The 23,460-nt window shown below is 44.8% G+C and overlaps 1 protein-coding gene across 2 annotated transcripts in view; it reads right to left on the reverse strand.

The window, feature by feature from the left end:
- XDH (xanthine dehydrogenase) overlaps positions 1 to 23,460 on the reverse strand; it is a 76,878-nt gene that overhangs the window by 7,021 nt on the left and 46,397 nt on the right. For both annotated transcript variants that reach the window (XM_074989860.1, XM_074989859.1), the window contains 13 exons: positions 20,875 to 20,999; positions 19,742 to 19,875; positions 17,801 to 17,888; positions 16,319 to 16,405; positions 14,421 to 14,612; positions 13,761 to 13,906; positions 12,118 to 12,199; positions 9,926 to 10,021; positions 7,557 to 7,685; positions 6,339 to 6,413; positions 5,255 to 5,307; positions 3,073 to 3,187; positions 1,455 to 1,520 (listed from right to left, as the gene is read on the reverse strand). In XM_074989860.1, coding sequence (XP_074845961.1) covers positions 1,455 to 1,520; positions 3,073 to 3,187; positions 5,255 to 5,307; positions 6,339 to 6,413; positions 7,557 to 7,685; positions 9,926 to 10,021; positions 12,118 to 12,199; positions 13,761 to 13,906; positions 14,421 to 14,612; positions 16,319 to 16,405; positions 17,801 to 17,888; positions 19,742 to 19,875; positions 20,875 to 20,999 — 1,388 coding nt within the window. The remainder of the gene's footprint in view (positions 1 to 1,454; positions 1,521 to 3,072; positions 3,188 to 5,254; positions 5,308 to 6,338; positions 6,414 to 7,556; positions 7,686 to 9,925; positions 10,022 to 12,117; positions 12,200 to 13,760; positions 13,907 to 14,420; positions 14,613 to 16,318; positions 16,406 to 17,800; positions 17,889 to 19,741; positions 19,876 to 20,874; positions 21,000 to 23,460) is intronic.

Below are 23,460 nucleotides of genomic sequence, written 5' to 3' on the forward strand. Positions count from 1 at the left end.
TAAATATAAACAATAGAACTGGCTTTTAGGGTTGAATCTCACTCGGTGTGCTAACCATGAATAACAGTACATGGAGGAGATCTGATGTGGGGGTCCTGCCTGAGGGCTGTAATAATCCCTACATGTTGTATGCTCCCTTCTTCCCACAGGCTCCACATCTCTGTGTCTCAACCTGCCAGGTAGCACCTGTCTCCTGCCTGTATTACCCCCACAGCCTCCTGCTATGGCAATGCAGAAAGAGGCACCTTAGAGCAGGCGTCAGTTATCCTGCCTGCTCCTCACGCATTCAGGGCTCAGGGTGGCTGTGGAGACAACACACAGGATTTTTACCATTGGGATTATTGTTGAACAGACAGACATAACCCTAAGCAGAGGTTCATGCTAACGGGGACAGCAGCTTGCATCTTGTGATGCCCAGGGATCACTTGAGACTTTCAGATGACTTCGCTGTAAATGGAATTTCATTCTATCCATGCCCACTAGTAGTGGGAGAATGCCAATGTGTTCAGCAGTCAGCAAATTTCCAGTCATTTAGCCTCCCAAATAATGAAAAATCCTGAGCTTGTTACTCCTAGGCTGTGTCTACACTACAAAAATAACTTCAAAGTTGTTTACTTCAAGTACATCTTCAAAGCACAGCATCTACACACACCCTACTTCGAAGTTAAACTTTGAAGTAGGGCACGATCCATTCATTCCTGGGAATGGAGTAAGGACTTCAAAGTTGGGCTCCCTACTTAGAAGTTAACTTCAAAGTAAGGAAAAATGTGTGTAGACTCTCTGCGAGCTACTTCGACGTAGTGCCTAACTTCGAAGTTAGTTCCTAGTGTAGACATACCCCTAGTTACTGAAAAGTGACGCTGTGTGCTTGTTACTATACAAAAGATGGAGGAAAATACAGTTCCTACCCAGGGAGCTCACTAGATAAACTATTAGTCTACGTTTTAATACAGATCCTGGCACCACCCATGCATCTGAACACCTGAAGCACAGAGCCTGCAGATACTATTACCTCACACTAAATGCTCCCATTGGCTTTAACTGGACTACCTCCAGGGGGAAGGTATGGGTCTTAAATTAGCCATACTACATTGCAGATACAGAGCATTCCAAATGAGAAGCCAATCTTAAAGCAGAGCAAATCTTCTCTCTCCCAAAACCCAGTAGGTGAGCATTCTCTGAGTTCACTCCTTGGGCTGAAGTACAGAAAAAAAAAATCCCCACAAATGTGGTGATAACTGAAGGTCACATCAGAATCTTAATACCACACAAGAGAATATTCCCTCCTACCCGTGTTACCCAGCCCAATATGCTTCTCTGTTTAAACCTGTAATATTGCATTTGCAAAGACATACCTTGTAAACAGAACAGGAAAGGTTGTCTAGAAATGGCCCATAGAAGTATAATTTGCTGACCAAACAAAATCAGTTTGTATCACAGTTACTAACACTTACCTGTCCTATATCTATGGCTGGGTTCAGGCTGGTACCAACATCCATTACTATGTGTGTGCGAAGGTTCTGAAAGATTACCACAAGTAAAGAATAAATAAGCACAAATAATAACTGAAATAGGGCCAATGCACATTTATACTTCTTACTTAACATATTGAATACCATCCACATTTGGTCCACACATACATGTATATGGTATATGAGGACCTCTCACTCTCCATTGGTCAAATAGTAAATAAAGCTCATTGTTGTTTTTAAACAGAATGTTGAGTTTGAAACCAAACTCAGCCCTAGATGAAACTCAGCCTCAGATGAAGGCAATCAAGTTTTCTCAGAGATCTCTTTGACCCAGCATGTAGTAGTTCCAGGTTCCTAGTGATCAGAGACCATAAGAAATGAAATCAATGGCAGGGTCAGGCAAGCATTTTTTAATAAAATTATCCCATCCCTAGTTTTAATGAGCAAGTCAATTCTCTAATCTTTTACTGCCAAGCTGTGCTTATGTAGCGCTGGCACGTTTTAATTAAAAATCTCAAAAGGTTTTGCAAGCCTCACGATACCCTTGTGAGGTAGATAATTATCAATATATTACACCAGCTTTGCATATGGCTACACGGAGGAACAGTAAAGTTGAGAAATTTGCTCTGCCTCACAAAACAAGAGGAAGTCCTCTGGCACCTTATAGACTTACAGATATTTTGGAGCATGAGCTTTCGTGGGCAAAGACCCAATTCATCAGATGCATGAGTGGCCCACTCACACATCTGATGAAGCGGGTCTTTGCCCACGAAAGCTCATGCTCCAAAATATCTGTTAGTCTAGAAGGTGCCACAGGACTTCTTGTTGTTCTCGAAGGTACAGACGAACACAGCTACCTCTCTAAGGCTCTGCCTCACAGTGAGTCAATGGTATAGCTGGAAACAAACTAACTCCCAGTCTTCAATCTAACCGCTAGACCAGTGCTTCCCAATCTCGGGTCCGCAGACCCTTGGGAGTCCATGAACATATTGCAGGGTGTCCGTGAAAAAAATAAAAGATAAATAAAAATGATGAGAGAAAATATTTTTAAATAAATTACAAACTTACTATTACTATTTTTAAATTAAGTATCTCCCAATAACTTATTAATTACTGTCCAAAAATCCCTTTTGGTTTTCTTTTTTATTTAATGCAGTGTACATAGCGACTAGAATTGGCCTGGATGGGGGTCCGCAAACAGTTTGGAAGGGGTGATTGGGAGTCTGCCCCCTTGAAAATGTTGGGAACCACTGTGCTAGACAATGCTTTCTTCCAGGTCTGGGTCGGGGAGAAGGGCAAATGAGCAATTGCTCCAGGGCCTGGAAATTCAAAGAGGCCTGGGGCTCCCAGCTGCTGCTACTGAGGCAGCAACAGCAGCAGCTGGAGCTCTGGCCTAGCTCAATCACCACCAGAGTGCTACTTTGTGTGCCCTGTGTGGCTCTGAGGGGCTGGGTGGGGGTCCCTCAGGCCCTGCCTCTTCCCGGAGGGCTGAGCCGGCCTTTCTCCTCACACACCCTGCCCAGGGGCCCACAGAGGCTATCAGCACCTTTGCCTTCTTCACCTCAACCACAGATGATTTTTAATCATGTACCCCACTCACCTTGTGGTCCCCTGTCAGGCAGTCAATCTCAACCTCAGAACAAGCAACGCCATAGGAGAAGTAGTCAAAAGGGTTTCCTTCATTTTTCCCATAGTCATACCCCAGGCCAGAAATTCTTAGCAGAAAGAAAAGAAAACATTTTCACTGAACGATTTGGGTTTTCATAAGATTTTGTTTTCTTATATTTCACCCTCTGTGTAAGTCAAGATGCACAGAAAATAAAGAAACACAAGGCTATTTCGTAGTCTGTAACTTAGTAAGATGAGCAGGGTTTTTATCAGTCTTAGCTAATTGACCTGTTGTTTCTCTGGCACATCAACAACTATAATCCCACCAATACTGCCCCAAGGCCCAGAGAGGTAGCCATGTTAGTCTATACTTTCACCAGAAGTCTCATATGTTATGCAAAGAATAGAATTGTGCATGTCCCAAAACTCATACAATGTTGTGCTGATGTGAAATGGAGCCAGAAAATAAGACTGAGTTGTGTTATGCAGCTCTGAATGCTGATGTTTTGTTAAACACCAACAAACCCACTTGGCTAGGAGACAAATGCTTTTCAAAGATGCAGAGGAAACTGGCTCCCATCAAACATTTCAGTCCCATGGTGTCTATTCTCAATATTAAATGTAATGTTTTGTGATGAGCCCTATGCCTTTGATAATGATGGGGGTGCGTTTGCCTGTGACGACAATGCTGATTGGTGGGAGAAGGGTTTAATTTTAGAGCTATGCAACAACCAGCCTATAAGTAGAAAATGCATTTTTTAAACTGGAAGGATGAAACTGAAAACAATGGGATCCACTCCTGCAAGTGAGACCAGAATGTGGCACTATGTAATTGACTGCCTCTACCACCATTCTGAAAACAACAATCAGCCCTCCTGAGGTTTTCCTGGGGGTAAGCTAGCCCCCTTAACCACCGGGCATGCAAAACCTAAAATGGGAGAAAACTGGCTAGGTTCTGATCTTAAGGGAAAGTAGACAGCTGGAAGCCAGATATAGGGACAGACTCACCCTGTCACCGACATCTCTTTTAATATGAAGTCAGCTGAGGTAATGTAGGGTTATACTGGTGAAAATGAGATCTGAATGTGGCCCCACACTTGTTTGAGAGCTGTACTCCATCAATGGCTCACCTTCACTGGTTTAGAAGTGTATCTGGGCGAGGGCAGCAGCTTTGTAGAAATTTTGGTGGTGCCCAGAACCGGTCCAGATCTCTTCCCTACCCACACACCAGCCTCAGGGAGGGAGTCTGGGTGGGCGAGGGGTGCACTCTCTGGGAAGGAGTCTGGATGTGGGAGGGGATCTGGGGTACAGGCCCTGGGATGGAGTTTGGGTGCTGGGCACAGGCCCTGGGCTGGGGGCGTTTAGAGTAGGAAGGGTGAGAAATTGGTCTCTGGGAGGGAATTTGGGTGCAGCTAGGGGCATCAGGGTGACTGGCTCTGCTACAGAGTTTGGGGGCAGGGAGAGGTGTGGGCCAGGGGAGTGCATCATTACCTGTGCATCCCCTCTGAAGTTGCTCCTAGATGGGGGTTGGCCCTAAATTGTTTGCATGACCTTCTGTCAGCAGGCACTGTCACCGCAGCTCCTATTGGCCACAGGAGTGCACGGGGGGGAGGGAGGGGGGGGAGCAGCACATGGGAACAAACACCCCTGCCCAGGGGTTGCAGAGACATGCCAGGAGCCAGACAGGAAGCCATGTTAGCCCCACTATACAGCTAGTGGTGGTGGCAGGGGCCCCTGGGACCTTACAAATCACAAGGGTGTGGCAGGTGTGATTGGGGGATGCACCAGGCAAGGTGCACAGAGGGAGCAGGCAGGGCTGGGGGACATACCTAAACCTGAGCTTTGCTGGAGTAAGGCCCTGGGCCAGGAACATTCCTGGAGCTCAAGCACCACAGTCCTGTGTCTCTCGCTGTGCCTGTGTTTGGGAGTAGCAGGATATCTGATGGATGGGCTGATACGACCATCTCTCAGCTTACCTCACCACACAGGTCAGAACATGAAGCTGCTGTGATGGCAACTACTAACTTCACCTGCCATAACAACTGCAAACCAGCTTCATGCCTTGAAAGGCGATTAATTATCCACCGAGTAATCCCCACAGAGTGCACCTGCAGATAGACTGTGTAACTAGGTAAAAATACCACTGCACTATCCCAACTTGAACAAGCACTCACCTGTAAAATCCCGTGGCTGACAAGCTAACACAGTCAACATAGGCTTTTCCCACCTGAGAAAGTAAGCAGGTTTTAAAAAGTTATTCTTATTATACTAATTCTTGTACAATAACCTTTGGGAAATGCATCTTGAGAAAGGATATGCCCCACAAGAGGAAATGGCATTCACCGTGGAGCAGAGAGTATTTGATTTTACCAAAACAAACATCTAGCAATTGTTTGATTTGTTGATCTTCCTTCAAAGGTCTGCACCATAGTAAAAATCTCCACAAGCACAGGAGATTTAAAGCTTGAAACTTGGAACAGGGCTGGTATATTCATACATGGCTGTATTTCAACTGGGATATCCCTTGACAATACAATGCAAGGTGTTCCAGTCTGTAGATGCTAAAATAAGGGAACTATTGTTCCCATTGAGGCAGGCTGCAAAGTGTCATGGAGGTTTCTTATAGAGAAATCATCTTTTATTTTTTCACACGAGACTGCTTTGCTGTAAATGGAGATTTCATTCACATCAGGATTGCAGTCTGCGCATTGAGACACACTGGAACCATTTGGTAATTTTGTGTTGCTTTCATTCAAGATCAGACTTCAGTGGGTCCAAGTTAGTTATAAGCAGGTTCCTGTCTGGGAAATCTTCATTATAAAACTGTAAGTGGAAGCAAGAGGTCATCCCTTTGTAGTTTACTCTTCTCAAGCATCCACTTCCTCTCAAGCTAAGTCGCTACTATACTGTCTATCCTAGAGCTTTCTGGAGCATTTCCTACAGGATGAGCAGGGATGAAGGATTTGTCTACAAGCTTGATTTATCAACAAAAGAGCTCTTTTGACAGCCCAGTGATAGGTCAGTGGTTTGAGCACTTGCCTGCTAAATCCAAGATTGTGAGCTCAGGCGCTGAGGGTGCCATTCAGGGATCTGGAGCAAATAGATTTTATTTAAAAAAAAAAAGCCTGTCAGGGATGGTGATAGGTCCTGCCCAGAGGGCAGGCTCTGGACTCAATGACCTCTCAAGGTCCCTTCCAGCTGTGTGAGAAAGGTGTATATCTCCATATTAAAAACCCATGCCAAGTACAATCAACTTACCCAGTCCTTCCAGGATCCTTTGGGGTTAGAACTTTTATACGGCTCAAGCCTTTTTAAAATCGTCCGACAGGCATTCTAAAACACACAGCAAGATAGAAAACAACACTTTTTAAAACTCTCCTTAGAAATGTGAGTATATAACCTAATCATTCAGTTACCCTCTGCCTAAACCAACATTGTCCTTAGGACACTGACATAGCATTAAATGGGCAAAGTTCAGCAATAGGGAGAGCTGACCACAAAGATACAGTTTGAATGTGGAAAAACAGGATTCTAAAGCTGATTAGTTGTGCTTAAAGTAAAGGGAGAGCCTCGTGATGGCACAAGAGTAGGTTGATTGCCCAGGGCACCATACTACAGGGGGCATTGAACTGCAGTAGCCTGCCACTTTGGTTTGCTCTCATTGGCTGTCTGTGGTGGTTTTGTTTCAGTTTTTTGGGCAGCCACTGATGGCAGAGGCACAAAAAATGTCTGCCATCCTGGCAGGCCAAACAGCTAAAGCCATGCCTGGTATAGGGCCTTCTGAGTCATGACACAAACTCTTGGCAGGACTCTATAAAGAAAGGATTGCCTGTTTTAATTCCTTCGAGACTGCTGGAGTATATCTAGCAAAGTGACCTTGTAGCAACATGGAAATAATTCACCAGGCCCTCGTGCAATTCACTGAACCATGCAGCATGCCTGTAGGTTTGATGAAAATTCCAGCTGTAGGCTCCAACCCCTCAGTGCACCATGCCTGCAGTTATTGCCACAAACATTACTAGGAAGCTATTCATTGAACTGGCTGCCTTTCTTCCATTTACTGATTTGCAATGGACTAAGCTTGAGAGCCTCATGAGAACCTTGAAATCAATATCAAAACAAAAAAGCAGTCAAGTAGCACTTTAAAGACTAACAAAATAATTTATTAGGTGAGCTTTCATGGGACAGACCCACAAAAGCTCACCTAATAAATTATTTTGTTAGTCTTTAAAGTGTTACTTGACTGCTTTTTTGTTTTGATAGTATATAGACTAGCACGGCTCCCTCTCTGTCACTATTGAAATCAATATGGTCATTCATTATCTGCCGCCTCCTAACAATTGTGGCCATCACACAGAATTATCAGGTATTGTGGGCTGAGAATTTCCTTTCCAAAGACATTGGGCAGCCTGTATTTTGAAGCAACAGGTACACAGCATGTTTCTTCTGTTCTGTTAAGTTACTCAATTGCCTTACAAAGACAGCCATCCCATTGATGTCCGCACTGACAGAAGCCGCTGTTGGGGAGGTATTGGGAACGGTGTTAGTGCTGGTTTCACTGATGTAAATGTCAGCGATGGGGATTCCCAGAGTTTTGCTGGCAACCTGTGGAGGGACAAAAAATAATTGTCTGGCGTATGCATTTGTGAGGCATGCCAGTGTGTGTCCACACTATCCATGCTGCAATCTTCTCTCCTCTCCCAGACCAAATTTCACCTCTCTCGGTTATTTGGAGGGCTGAGTTAGCTTTAGGTTTGTTACGGTCAAGCACGAGAACTTGTGTGTGTATATTTGTCAAAAATCTTTACACCCACTTCATTATGCAAACATTTCCTTCTCTGGTCCAAGATTTAACAATTTTAAAAGACGAAGAAGGAAAAGTTTCTGTAAATCACCCAATCCATCTTCTTGCCAATGCAGGATTGCTTCCTTCACTATAACAGTTAACAGTGTTTTGCCACACCTAGCTCAAAATGCCCCCAAATAAGGGGGGTATGAGCTATTTGTACATACAATATATGCAGCGAATGGCCTCTAATTGATGCAATCTTTATTGCCATTTCTGTTTTTGTAGCCTTCCAGAATTTAAGTCGATCTTTGGTACGGACACTCATGAGCTCTTACTGTAATAGGCCCATGCATTTGCCACTGGCACTGCGATTTTCAAACTCAGAAGCACTGTGGTCCATTTTGTACCCTACCTATATAAGAAGAGCCATTATGTGAAAGCATCTGTTTATTAGCAGATGATGCTGGCTGCTCTACTGTCCTGCATGAGTTCATCATAATGACTTGTGTATAACAGGATTTGGATGTAGCATTACAGACCAGATTATGGGAAAACCAGGTGAGAGGAAGGAAGGAAGAGCCCAAAAGTTTTGTGTAAAATTTTTCTAAACATCTCTCTTATCAAAGTTAAATAAAAAACTTTAATGTGTTCTATGGGGCTCAGGGTGAAATCTTGGCTCCACTGAAGTCAGTCATTTTTGCCATTGATTACAATGAAGTCAGGATTCCATCCACTGATTTCTAGAACCTATGAAGTTCTAAAATGTTCTAAATTACAGGTTTACAGTTCCCCAATCAGATGCAAGGCCTTTTAAAATAATTAAGACAAACTTCCTTAGGGTAGGCCTACACAGTAAATAAAATTATTTCGAAATAATGACTGTCCTATCCCAGCATCTACACAACCACTGTTTCTAAATAATTTTAAAATTGCAGTTGGCTTATTTTGAAATTGATAAAACTCAGTGTCTTTGGCTATATATGCCCCCTCCTTTCAGATTTAGGTTTTAGGAAGAAGGAGCTTTTGAAGTCAGAGTGTTCTTTCAAAAGGCCCCTGTCTACATGGGCGGCATGAGTTCTGAAAGCAGCACTTTCGAATCACATGCAGCCGCCATTATGCTAATGAGGTGCTGCATATTCATGTCAGTGCTTCATAAGCAACTTCTGAACTGCCTCATTAACATGCCCCCTCTGAAAGGAGAAAGCTAATGTAGACACAGTCATTCTATGAGGAGTAGCCATTTCGAAATAGGTGCTGTTAAGAGAGCAAGTAGAGCCTATTTTTCAATAAACCATAGTGCATCCAGTGGCTCTATTTCAAAATATGCATGCAGATGCTGTATTTCAAAATAGCCAAGAGCTATTTTTTTTGTTATCTGCTGATCAGTGTTATTTTTTCATTATCGGTGTTATTTCAAAAAAAATCTATTCTGGAATAGCTCATCTGGAAGAGATTATTTTGAGATAAGGCTGCTGTGTAGATATAACTTTAGTCTGTAACCTCACAAATAACAAACAGTCCTGTGGCACCTTAGAAAAAAATGTATTAGGTCATGGGCTTTTGAGGGTAAAACCCCATCAACATCAGTGGAATTCCTCCATATTCACATTGCCAGGAAATCGGCACCCAACTTTAACAAGATTTGTCAAATCGAAAAGACAAAGAGAAATATGTTCAATATGATGTAGAAATTGCAGTTCTATAGGACAGGAAAGAAAAGACATAGCTTCCACCCTCTGATAATGAGTATAGCATTATTCATACTGCGTAGTCTACTCCACACTGATGCATGAAACTAAACATATTGCTTTCAACAAATGTGTACAGTTGACACAAATTATAATCTTCACTTCCCATTACAATGCCATATTAGAAATCTAGCATAGGTGCTGATGCAGTGAGGGTGGTTATTAAGGGTTAGGACCCTACATAAACCTAAGAACCACTAGAAAGATACGACAGCAGCTCCTCTACAGCCTATTGGAAAAACAGGAGGGAAGTGAGACTGGAATGTGTGTGAAAAGAGGTCTCATGCTATTGTGTCTGAACTCTTTACCTGGATCATCTTGGTGTGAAGTCCTTGACCCATCTCAGTCCCACCATGTGTAAGCAGCACTGAACCATCTGTATACACTTGTACCAGAGCCCCACCCTGTAACAGGGATGATTAAAATGATAAAGGTCACCATAAATGAACTCGTCAATAACCAAGCCGATTTCATTCTAGGACATTCAAATAAAACCAGACTTTGGGACTAGCCTAAAGTGGCACATGTGGTATAGAAACTATCAGAGATAAACTCAGGGAATCATGCTCCTATTCGGTATAACTCTCTGAGGTCAACTACAGTGCATCTAGGTTCAAATTACAGAATCAAAACATCACTACAGTCAGGGAAACCATACCTCCCTGTCCCACATACAAGACAAGGAGATATGGCGGGGGAGGGGTAGCTGCTCCCGGCTCCACCAAGACCCAGGGAGCCAGGGAGGAGGTGACAGCCACTGGCGCTCTCTGGGAGCCCCAGGGAATTTGGGAGCCCCAGGGAAGCAGCAGCCCCTAGCCCACCCTGGGAGCCCTGGGGAAGCAGCAGGGACGAGGCTCAGGAATGCTCTCTGGCCAGCAGCTGCACCTGTGCAGCTGTTGGTGGAAGAGGTCAGTGGGGGAGGGCCCAAGTTCAGGACAATTAGTCCCTTTTAAAAATAAGTCAGAACACCTTTTTGGCATCCCAAATACAGGACCTTCCCGTCAAATATGGGACGGATGGTCACCTTACCCCCAGTTATCAATTATGACAACTAGATCAGCCATTCTCAACCTAACATTAGTTACTTGCAAAACAGGGGAACAACCTCACATTCAAACCTGATTGTGTAACTTAACCCCAATTAGCCTCAGATGTATATAGACCAGGAGTGGGCAATCATTTTCAGCTGGGCCACTACGCAAATTTTGCTACTGGTTACGAGCTGGCTCTGGGCCCCCCAGATGGGGTGGGGCCTTGCGCAGGAGGGGTGGAGCTGGGGCTTCACAGAAAAACACGGAGGCCATTTCTACACAGGCATGCTAATATACGGAGAGAAAGATGCTAAAGAGACACAGATGCAAATTTCCCATACCTCATTAGCATAATGTCACGTGATTTGGAGTCCAGAAGACCTTTCTTCTGTACTCCAAAATGCCATGTAGAAGCACGGCCCCGGGTTTTGGGAAGAAGGAGCCTCCGGAAGGACTGCGCTTCTACACGGCATTTTGGAGTCCAGAAGAACGGTCTTCCGGACTCCTAATCACATGACGTTATGCTAATGAGGCATGGGGAATTTGCATCCAAGCCTTATTAGCATCTTTCGCTCCCTGTATTAGCATGCCACTTCCGAAGGAAGTGGCCTGTGTAGAAACGGCCAGAGAGAATGTGTATGAAAGAGAAAGACTTTGTGTGTGAGAGACAGACTTCATGACACAGATTGAGTGTGTGAGGCAGTGTGTATTTGAGAGTGATTATGTGTGTGTGGCACACAGGGTTTGTGTGACAGTGACACAGAGTGAGAGTGCTGGCTGTTGCTGGGTAACTTTCTGAGAGAAGCCACCTCCTGTTCCTTTAAGGGAAATCTGTCCTGCTCTATTGTTTCCCCGTCCCCTGCGCTGAACTCCTGAGTCACTTACCATCCATGATTCAGACTGGAGCAGCTCTGCCACGTGTCTCTCCCCGATCCCTGCTCTGCAGAGATGGGGTACAGGGGCATGGGAACACCCTGATTTCAGCACTATTCTCTCCACTCCATCAGCTAGCAGGGGACTCCCAGGAGCGGCTTGGTGGCAGACAAACAAGGTGAGGGAGGGGCCAAGGAACATATGCCCCTTGCTGTAAGTATGCACGCTCTGCTAATCAGCTGGGCCAGCCTGAGAGAAGTACTTGGCAGGCTAGATCCAGCCCACAGGCCTTATTTTGCCCACCCCTGGTATAGGAAGTGAGGAGTGAATTTGAACATGCCAGAATACTGCACATGGCTATTATCTTTAAGGAAAAGGCAGGAGCATGAAACTGGGTGTGTTCTGGGGTCTTCTGGACAAATGCAAACCAGAAACTGTGGTGTACAATAGCTGCACTGCTTTTGAAAGATTCATGTCATTTCTCTACCAGGGGACTTTCACAGCAGGATCAAACCATTTTGGTAGAGAAGAAGAACCTGAACTGGTGAGCGTAAAATCTAGTTAATCTCCAGCAAAGATGAATGATACTTGCGGACCTGATTCAAAAAGGAAAGAGTGAAGCTGATCCCAAACTTTGTAGGAATAATGGCTATCCCCCTCTTCTTCCAGCGATTCTGTCTGGGAGAACAAAGCACAGTTAGTAGTCCGCCAGCTGTCTTCTGCCAGCATTCATCCTAAATAGGACACTGTGCTTTCCTCTAAGTCAGTAAAGGCAAATGAAAACTAGTACACTGAGGAAGGAATAAATCAAATGTGCTGCTATAAAATGTGAAATAACTAGTGAGGCAGATGTAGTACTGAAAAGGATCTGAGGGTTATAGTGGATCACAAATTTAGCAGGAGTCTACATTGTGCTGAAATTGTGAAAAAGATTAATCATTCTAGGATGTATAAACAGTTGCATGGTTAAGTCACAGGAGCTAACTGTCGCATTCTGTGCGGCACTGGTAAGGCCTCATGTGGAATAATACGTTGAGTTTGGGGCACTGCACTCAAAGAAAGATGTGGACAAACTGGAGAGAGTCCAAAGGACAGCTATAAAAATAATAAGAAATTTCAAAAATGTGACCTATGAGGAAAGGCTGAAAGAACTAGGCATGCCGAAAGAAAAGGTGAGGAGGGGCCTCATAATGGTCTTCAAATATGTAAAACGCTGTTTCAAAGAGAGCAGTGATCAATTGTTTTCTATGGCTGCCCAGAGTTGGACAAAAAGCTCCTGGTCTGACCCATCTTTCCTAACTTCTTTTTTACCCCAAAGGAAAATTGTTGTCTTTGATACCACTAAAGATACTGTCAGCCAAAGTTTTTTGTTTGTTTGTTTCTAAAATCTCACTTCAGCTAAAGGGAAAGGAAAGAAGGGATGCTGTTAAACTGAAAGTCTCATTTAAATATTTTTACATTTCAAATGTTTAACTGTTTCTCCTTCTTTCCTGTATCTTTAATAAAAGGTTAATAAAAAATTTTTAGTGGTGTACCTGCCATGGGATTAAGCAAGCTCATGTCTCTATATCCCAAACCCCTGACATTGTTTAACATTGCTTAATATTGGACAATGGCAGGATGAGGTTAGGTTAACACCTCTGGCCCATTTATTCCATATAACTGTATAGAACAGGTCTGTTGCAGCCCTTCCTTTCTATGATTCTAACAGATAACTATATCCAAGCTGGAACAAGGTACTTGACAGGAATACAGTTAAAAACCAATCCATTGTTAATGACTAATAGGGATCTGCATTGTATTTGGGTCCCAATAAGAGGAAGTCTGATTTGAATATTTTTTCCCTCCAATGTTCAAGGAAATGATTGTCTGCACTGATTGGCATTTGACAATGAATATAAGCTGAATAAAGAAGGCAATATGTAATCTAAAACCTAGCAAAAACCTGCTTTTATATACTGCTGAAGTACTATGCCAAGTCTAAATCTGATAAACCCTGCCCTCTACCTGCATATCCCTTCAAAAATGTAAACTGTTACACCAAATTAATCCCTGGTGCAAGTCTGTGGGATGAGCCTTACCCAATATAGTATTAAGGTTCCTTCCCACATTGGAACTGAAGAGATTTCAGAAAAAATAAAAGAAAAAAGCCACATCTTTATCACAGCTTTGACTCTAAATCACCCAGTTTACTACTTGAACTTTAGTACCCGCATCCTGAAGAGCGTAAAACACCTACCTGTTGAATACATCAATTATTTGTCTCCTGGAATGATATTGTGAGTTCTCAAGACACTGTTCCCAACATCTCTTCAAAGTGAACCCTTCAAGCTTTTGGTTAAAATGGGTCAGGTCTCCTTCATTGTAAAGATTCAGCTTTCTCACCTTCCCAAAGAAAGAGACATTCATAGCACTCATTAAGTGTAATTAAATCAGTGCTTTAGTCCAATCTTTATACTGAACAATATTCAGAACAAATCAGACTTTAGCTGTTTCTCTTCCTTTGTTCATTTAGCTCTAATTAACAATATGTTGAAAGTCCATGATTTGTTCATGAGTAACCCTGGTGACAAGAATTTAGAATGAGATTTTCAAGAAAGCCTTTTAGCTGGATTTGGGTATCCAATTGCTTTAGGTTCCTTTGATAATCCCAGCCTTAAAGCTGATATTACGGAATGAGCAATAACTGAAATGGCAAGAGAAATTCAGTCAGGCAGAAGATAATGATCCAAGTCACAATTTGGCCTGTTAAATTCAGTGGGCACCAAACTGGGACCCTGATTAGGACCAGCAGTGACACAGGGAGAATTCCTCTGCTTAATAGCAAGTTGTATTCCATGTGTAAAATTCCCAAGGCTTCAATAATATGCTGCACTGTATAGTTTCAATTGATTTGTACCTGCTCCGCTGGCAGACCACATGTCAGGATAACATCATTCATCCAGGACTCAGCGATCATCATTCCCTGGGGCCCACCAAAGCCTCGGAATGCTGTGTTAGAGGGCAGGTTAGTCTTGCAAACTCTACCCTCACCTTTGATGTTGGGGATGTTGTAAGAGTTATCCATGTGGAACAAAGCTCTGTCCATAACCTGATGAACAACAGATACAAACGGGAGGGGAATCGCTCATTAACGTAAATCTCATGTCAGATTTTACACTTCTTGCCAAAGCAGTGATGAGATTCAACAAGGCAGCAAGGGCTCATTTACAAAAGGAGGACTGATTTCTGTGTGAGCCCCTGGGATGCAGACCAACCAAGGGAAGACAATGGAAGGAGCACGACCTAATCCTTATGGCACTGGCACATGGTCCCAGAAGGAGGAGCTTGCGGCAAAGGATAGTACTGGAGGTATACACGCTCTGTGTTCCATGGAGCTCTGGGAGGGCATTGTGACTCTTAAAGCAAAGTCATTCTGAAAGATCCTCCGAGGATGTTGCTGCCACACATTGGTCCCTGCTCTAGAGTGTGGCTAAATTCCACAATCCGGCCCTATTTGTGAGACTGACTTTGCCACTCTTATGCATGCTGAATGCTGTAAACCCATGATATACGCGATTTCGACTTGAACTTAACATGCGTTAACACGAGTTAAGCACAAGTCAGAATTCTGATGTTCCCAGGAGCTGGGAGATGGCAGGAGTACAGCTCCTCCGCCAGCTCCCTGCGCCAGCCCCTGGCTCCCCCAGCTGGGGGAAGGCAGGGAGAAACTGTGCCTGGCTCAGAGAGTAGTGCGGAGCCAGGAACGTGATGCAATGGTCAGTTTCCAGAGACAGGCTGCCACCTGGTTCCCAGCTCCCCACAACTTGTGCAAAATTTGAGTTACACAAGGGTGCACAGGAGTGCAACTTTCACATAACTCGGGAATCTACTGTAGTGTGTTACTGAGCAAATAGCCCTACTGGCTACTGCATGAGTAAGAGAAGCACAATCTGGCACCGTGAGAATGAGGATGACTACAAAAGGAAGGGTGGTCTTCAGGATCATACACAGTCATATTTGCAGAATCAGGTTCCAAAGTATCGGAGGGGTAGCCATGTTAGGCTGGATCTGTAACAGCAACGAAGGGTCCTGTGGCACCTTATAGACTAACAGAAAAGTTTTGAGCATGAGCTTTCGTGAGCACAGACTCACTTGGATGAAGTGAGTCTGTGCTCACGAAAGCTCATGCTCAAAACTTTTCTGTTAGTCTATAAGGTGCCACAGGACCCTTCGTTGCTGTTGAAAATACAAAGCGCTGTAGAAGCACTAACTATAACTACCAATATCAAACAAAGACATTCAGTGGTCACTTATTTCATTTGTATAGGAGTTCATCAGTATAGCAATGTAGTTTCTAAAGTCAGATATAGCACCCATATTGTACTATGCAACAAATCTGCTGCCATTTGCATTCATCTGTTTTATAAACTTTCCTGAAACCTCTTGCACAGTCTGAATTCTTACAGCTACAGCAAGGATTGTGTCCCATATGCTGCAGCAGTCTCTGGGGACATTCTGCAGTTGCTGGTTCTGCTGAATGGGCACATTCTATGTTCAGTGACAACAGAGAACAAAATGAGTGAGTGTTGCTGAAAGTGGAATGCAACTCTGATACGAAACATGGCAGGCTTTGGTCTCAAACATGTAGAAACACCAAGACAAGCTTCTTCCCAGTATTTCTTACAGTCAAAACAAAGAGAAGTTCCATGGCACCTTACAGACTAACAGATATTTTGGAGCATAAGCTTTCATGGACAAAGACCTGCTTCATCAGATTCTCTAATTAGCAGGCAGGACATTTTTTTTCCTACTTACGGCTAGAGAAAGATCTTCAGAGTTGCCTCCGTTGCTGTAGTACAACACCTCTAAACTCTTGACTTTTCCATTCTTCATGAAGCCAACCTGTGGAAACGCCGTTCTTTTACCATTACCATCACCAACTGTTTAAGACTGTACACCCTTTCCCACTGACAGCTTGACAAGAAGATCTCACTCATCATGTAGAGAAGACAAAATGTCATAGCAACAACTTTGTTCATGAAAGGTGGCAGCTTGCATCCCTGGTGGGTGATGTCTTCTGCTTATTCGCAGAACTACAGCATGGGCAGTACCAGTGGAGGTTTCCCTCACCAGGGTCCCCATCACTGTGCCTCAGTTTCCCACCAGACTGAACACCTTTTGTCATTCACTAGTGGTGGCCAAACTCTCTTTTTCCCCAAAGAAAAGTCAAACAGAAAGTGAAGCTACATGAACATGAGATCACAGAATTCTACATAGCGAATGCCAACAAATTCATGGTCATCCAGGCTACGTCTACACGTGAAGCCTACATCGAAGTAGCTTATTTCGATGTAGCGACATCGAAATAGGCTATTTCGATGAATAACGTCTACACGTCCTCCAGGGCTGGCAACGTCGACATTCATCATCGACGTTGCGCAGCACCACATCGAAATAGGCGCTGCGAGGGAACGTCTACACGCCAAAGTAGCACACATCGAAATAAGGGTGCCAGGCACAGCTGCAGACAGGGTCACAGGGCGGACTCAACAGCAAGCCGCTCCCTTAAAGGGCCCTTCCCAGACACAGTTGCACTAAACAACACAAGATCCACAGAGCCGACAACTGGTTGCAGACCCTGTGCATGCAGCATGGATCCCCAGCTGCAGCAGCAGCAGCCAGAAGCCCTGGGCTAATGGCTGCTGCACACGGTGATCATAGAGCCCCGCAGGGGCTGGAGAGAGAGCGTCTCTCAACCCCTCAGCTGATGGCCGCCATGGCAGACCCCGCTATTTCGATGTTGCGGGACGCGGATCGGCTACACGTGCCCTGCTTCGATGTTCAACTTCGAAGTAGGGCACTATTCCCATCCCCTCATGGGGTTAGCGGCTTCGACGTCTCGCCGCCTAACATCGATGTTAACATCGAAATAGCGCCCAACACGTGTAGCCGTGACGGGCGCTATTTCGAAGTTAGTGCCGCTACTTCGAAGTAGCGTGCACGTGTAGACACGGCTCTAGTGTTACATTTGTCAATGTGCCACATGCTGTGATAGCAGTGGAGAAAGAACTTAGACACTTCTCCAAAAGCTCAGGCTCTTCCTTTGTGAGCTGTGGGAGAATCTCTATTAGATGTCAGCAGCATAGGGAATACAGCCCAGGCGAGCTGCTCTGATTCAGTCCAGTACAGGTCAGTGACACAGACACTAGCTAATTCATTGCAATAACTTACTACTTAGTTAACACTTGTTAATGCGACATTACCAAAACAACATGCATATTTTTCACATCTTTGTACCTTGTACTGTCCCAGAAAGGGGTGTCTCCCACCAGTAATCAGCATATCCTCATCTCGATCCAACATGCATCGTATGGGGCGACCAGTCCTGTTAAAAGAGATATTGATTATACTGAGATCATGTCGAGCCTGAAACTTGATACCTTCTTGGCACAAGGAAAGACTTCTCATTTTTTGTAAGATATATCAAGATAACTGAGTTGCAGACAGGCAGTGGCTGCACACACTAGGAAGTAAATCACCTGAATTATTCCCTTTTCCTCTTAAGCAATTGGCATTTCTGGTAGGCAAGAGAAGCTAAGACCACTCTTCTTATAGTGGGATTTGGGGTTTTACACTCTTGTGACAGTGCTTAGGGCTTTCTAGAAACATGGGTTATAACACTTAAATAATTAAATAAATAATAATTCATTGTTAATTAACATCCCCTAGCCGGCTTAATTATGTAATTGAGCTAAATAAAAGAGTAACTAGCTTTCCGTTTGATAGCCTGGCCTTAATTGTTCAGTTATTTAAGCAAGTTTACATTTCATCCCTTAGGAGGCAAAGTTGTTCTTCCTTGTCTAATGAGCCCTCTGCCTTTCCTCTGCTCTTCATGAGGCTTCAGAGCAGAAATGCCCAGGGACATGAAATACTTTATAGGGCTTGCTGAGGGCAAAGAAAGAGCAAATAAATGGTTTGACTGATTCCTTAGAAAAGGCAACAGACATTTCTCCACCACAGCAACCAACCCCAGCGGATTCCATCAAAGCGCCTGCTGCAGCGCAGCATCCAGGCCGTATCAGCAGCTTTATGACAGGTTGAACGCACAATTCTCGATTCACAGTACTCATTCAGTTCCAAAATGCAAACTGTAATTAGAAATGGGGCCCTATGAAAGCGCCAGCAGCAAAACCCTTGAATTTGAGGTTTGTTTGGAATCCTGATACAAATTTCACACATGGCCATGCGTTTTGTGATGGACTAAACCAAAACCCCAGACCCGAGCAGCCTGGAATTTTGGGGCACTTGACGTTATGGCTTCCATTTTCTGTACACTGGACCCCTCTCTAGGAACAATCACAAGGCTAGAGGGCACACAGAGGCTGTTTCTACACGTCAGTTTCAGAGAAAGTGGTGTGCCAATAAACAACCCAAAATATGCTAATGAGGCACAGATGTAAATTCCTGGTGCCTCATTAGTATGTCACGTGATTTGGATTCCAGAAGATGTTCTTCCAGACCCCAAAATGGCGTGTAGAAGCACGGCCCCTTGGGGGGGTCTTCCGTAAGGAAGTCCTCCTTCCGGAGGCCCCTTCTTCCCAAAAATTTTCAGGAAGAAGGTGCCTCTGGAAGAAGGACTTCCTCATGGAAGCCCCTCCCCCCCCCCCGCCCATGTGTGCATCTACACGCCGTTTTGGAATCCGGAAGAGCGGCTTCCGGACTCCAAATCACATGACCTTATGCTAATGAGGCACCGGGAATTTACATCCGTGCCTCATTAGCATATTTCGGGCTGTTTTTGGCATGTGTAGAAACAGCCAGGAAGAATAGCCAGAGACCCCGGTGGTAGTCCAGGTTAGTAAAAACAGCAAGAGCTGGGATGGGGATCTGGTTGTCACATCCATGACAGCACACTGTGGCCGAGGTCAAGTTTGTACTGCATTTTGAAAAGGACAGGGAATCAGTGAAGTGATGGAAGGGAACAGACAATTTCATATACAGCAACGAGAAGGAAACACAGAATGATCGACAATGTGGTTTTATTTCATGCAGGTTCCCTAAGCTGATATTAGAGATGGATGGAAAGATTCCAGACCAGGAAGCAAGTGCGCCAGCACCAGCCCTGATTCAAAAGCACACCAACCTCCCTCATCTTGTTAAATAAAAGAAAATGGTACAAGACACATGGGTCTATGCCGTAGGTGAGAAAGGCACCCACCTCACAGCAGCAAAACTTACTTGAATGCGGCCACCGCGACAGCTGTTGACACAAGAGTGCTTCTGGACTCCTTGCCTCCAAACCCGCCTCCCATTCTCTTCACTCGAACTAAAATTCGATTCGCTGGGACCCCTAATGCATTGGCAATAAAATCCTAAAGGAAAAAGCAAACAGGCTAATCATGCAGACAGCAGCGAGGGCACTAGAAACCGAAACAGCTTCGGTTTTCACTTTCTCTTTCTTACGTCTATAGCCTCAGCACAGGTGCTCAGACACTGTGGCTGGGTAGGAAGTTTTGGGAGTAAGGGAACTTTAAATTTGGGCGCATACGTCGAAACACCCGAGGCTACACTGACTGTCAGTGCTTCGAAGTTAGCAACTTCCAAGTTCCTGCAGTGGCTATTATGCTAATGAGGTGCTGCATATGCATTGCGACACCTCTTTAGCCTCCTCCAACCTGCCTGCTTAGCATGCCCCCTTTGAAGAAGGGGGCTCGTGTAGATGCACCCATAGAGACTAGGATGAAACCTAATAGAGATTGCTCCAAGATGTGCAGCAAGTGGTTTAATATCCCTTCCAAAAGTTTTGCTAGAGTTAATGAAAACTATGACCATTCCCAATAGCTGTATTAATGTCCCATCTCTGTTCAGAGTGAACGTGGACAGCTCATTAGAAGTTCACTATTGCCCTTCAGTCTTCAAGGTTTTACTGTCTCTACAGGAATACGAAAGCACAGGCAGAGCCAGTGCAAGTTCACACCACATTGACCAGTTTAGTCTAACAGACCCCCCCTACATCAGAAAGGGTCACTCCAGTGAATCGGGTTTCATACCATGCCCATCTCTGTGCTCATTCTACCCTCGGCCCCTCTGCTGAGAAAGCCAACAGCTAGCGATAGCTGAAGTGAAAGGCCTCTTTGCAACACCTGACACCAGGAACTGGACTGCCCCAGGGAGCTAAATGTGAAAGGCTCCCTAGCCTAGTCCCAGCCTTCTCAGCCAGGCCTCTCCTTTCACACAGGAAAAAGATAGAGTCTACCACGGATGAACATTTTATCCCCATCTAATATGAGCACTCTCCACATCATCAAATTCACCATGGCCTGCAGGGCCAATAATAGAAGTTACCTGTGTGGGCCAATAACAGAAGTTACCTGCGTCTTTGTTGGATTCTGGGTGGACACAAACAGTTCCATCTCTCCATCTTCACCTTTAGGCACAGCAATGGTGCAGTGAGTCTCCAGATAAAAGTGCTCTTGCCCACCAATGTACATTTCCCCTAGAGAACCAATGAAAAGGTCTTCAGAAACATGAAAGCCTGGCACAGCAACAAATTTGTCTGCAGCTCTGTCCCCTTTCTGGGCTCTCTGAGCGCGCCACAACAAAGAGCCTTCTTGTGCCTTTATCTGTTTTGGAGTGAAATGTCACAAGTCTCACACTATTAGACCAGCATCTGAGTACAACACCCCATCTCTGGCAGCTTATTACACTGCAAATCTTCTTTCCTTCAGGAGCCAGAGGTCAGTGATATATAGTAACCAAGCAGCTGCCTTAAAACCAAGGTTTTTATTTAGCACTAGGAACATTAGAGAAAGAGAATTTCAATACAACAAACAAGTCTACAAACACGGTTACCTTATCTAAGGTCTTGCATGTTGAATAGTAACAGAGCGGTAAGTGTGTTAGTCTGTAATCTAACAAAACCAACCAGCAGTCCTGTAGCACTTTAAAGCCTAACATGATAATTTATCAGGTGATGAGCTTTCGTGATACAGACCCACTTCTTCAGATCTGAAAAAGTGGGTCTGTCCCATGAAAGCTCATCACCAAATAAATTATTTTGTTAGTCTTTGAAGTTCTACATGACTGCTGGTTTGTTTTATCTTAGGTCGTACAATCCTAAGACGACTACCATAGACAGTCACCAGACAGCATGTTCCTGCATCTGATTCTTCCTTCATCTTTGGGAGACTGTCCCTTCTACATCATGCCAGAGTCCTTTGTTTTCCTGTGTTTGGCAGGCCACGACTATTCTGCATCAGAACAGGCCCATTGGCTGGCTGGAGTCTGATGTGGGCATTCTAGCTAACACTTCTGGCACTGTCCCTGAACAGCTCTTACATGTTTGCAGATAGGTGGTTTTCATCTCCTCCCTACCCATCTTCCAGGGAGGCCCTTTTTGAGTTACATCAACACATTCGTACAGATCCCAGTACTCAGGTGGGATGAGGTGTCCACCCCACACAGGACTTGAAATGTGTATGGTGGTCAGGTGGGCCACTGAACTACTCAGGTGGCAGGGATTAATTAAAAAGAGGCTGAGCTGAACTGGAACAGGAGGGTACTGTATAAAGCTCAGAAGCTGAGAGAGGAATTAGTGTTAACAACATTTGCAATCCCATAGACCAGACACAATTGCTGTCAATGGTGTGTGGTCCACCAATTTGGAAAAGCTGGTGAGCCTAAGCAGAACAGGGCTACACAGAAATAGTTTGTGGTCACTTCTTGGAAGTGTGTTTGGGACCAGAGATAGGTTGTCTACAGTTACTCCTTGGGAGCAGGGAGTTTGAGCTGCCAATTTCAGAGAAGTGGAAAAGCCAGAGCAGTAGGAGGGGCTGAGAGGAAAGGGAGTAAGGTATACGTTATTAGCAGCCAAGCTCTGCACAGACCAGATAGTGGAGAGCTAACTGCCTGGGGAAGCTTTCACTGAAATCTTTTGATACCCAGAAAGGGAGGACCATAAGGATCTGATCACAGGGCAAGTCACAAGCAGGAAACTTTAGCTCCCTGATTGGGAGTGGCCACAGAATGAGAGAAGAATATGAAAGGAAGATGCAGCACCTGGATGGAGCTAATCCCTCCAGCAGCCAGGAGGAGGTGCCCTAGCAGTCAGAGTACCCCATGACACCACGACAATATGTAATATTAATAAATTACTCTGGGTTATTTCCCCCTTTGTCACAAGAAATAAGGCCAAAAGCCACACAGGGAAAACTTTCAAAAGAGACTATGTCCCACTTTCAAAAGGGAGTTAGGCACCTAGAAGCCCAAGCACTTTTGATTTTCAAGGAGATACAGACTCCTGAAGCCTTGGTGACATAGAAAAACAAACAGGCATAGACTTTGGGAATAGCTTCTTCTATGGACACTCTACTTTTGAAAAAAGTCACTAGTGAAGTAATTTATTGATCCACAATGAAGTGCCTTTTATTCCAGAACTACAAGACTTACCCAGCATTGCCCAGGTCTTTCAGAGGCAGGGGCTGGCTATGTGGTGGGGTGCAGGAGCCAAGGCAGGGCCTTGAGAACGTGGGGGCTCAGGGCAGGCGGTTGGGGGTCTGTGAGCGTGAGAGTTGACAGGGTGAAGAGAGACTCAGTCTGAGGGGTCCCATGCAGCAGGGCTTTCTCACTCTGCAGGGGCGTTCTCTCCCCAACACCCTCCAGCTTGTAGGGACCTTCTCTCTCCACACTCCCTCCACCCCACCAGGGACCAGAGAAAAGGGTTTGGGGCAGAGGGGCTACTTACCCAGCCTGGTAGCAGGCAAGGTAATGGAGCCACAGCCCTGCTGGCCACTGTCTTGGTGGGGTGGATGCCTCCAGTTGATCCCATCCCTCCTCTCTGTGTCCTTCCCTTTCATGTCCCTTCTCTCCGGCCCCTCCCTTTCCATGTGATGGAAAATAGTCCCATTCCCAGCATTTTCTGTTCTCCTGGCACAACCAAACCCTGACCTTGTTTTAAG

Source organism: Carettochelys insculpta, chromosome 3 (genome assembly GCF_033958435.1).
Source record: "Carettochelys insculpta isolate YL-2023 chromosome 3, ASM3395843v1, whole genome shotgun sequence".
In the NCBI taxonomy this organism is placed as follows: domain Eukaryota; kingdom Metazoa; phylum Chordata; order Testudines; family Carettochelyidae; genus Carettochelys; species Carettochelys insculpta.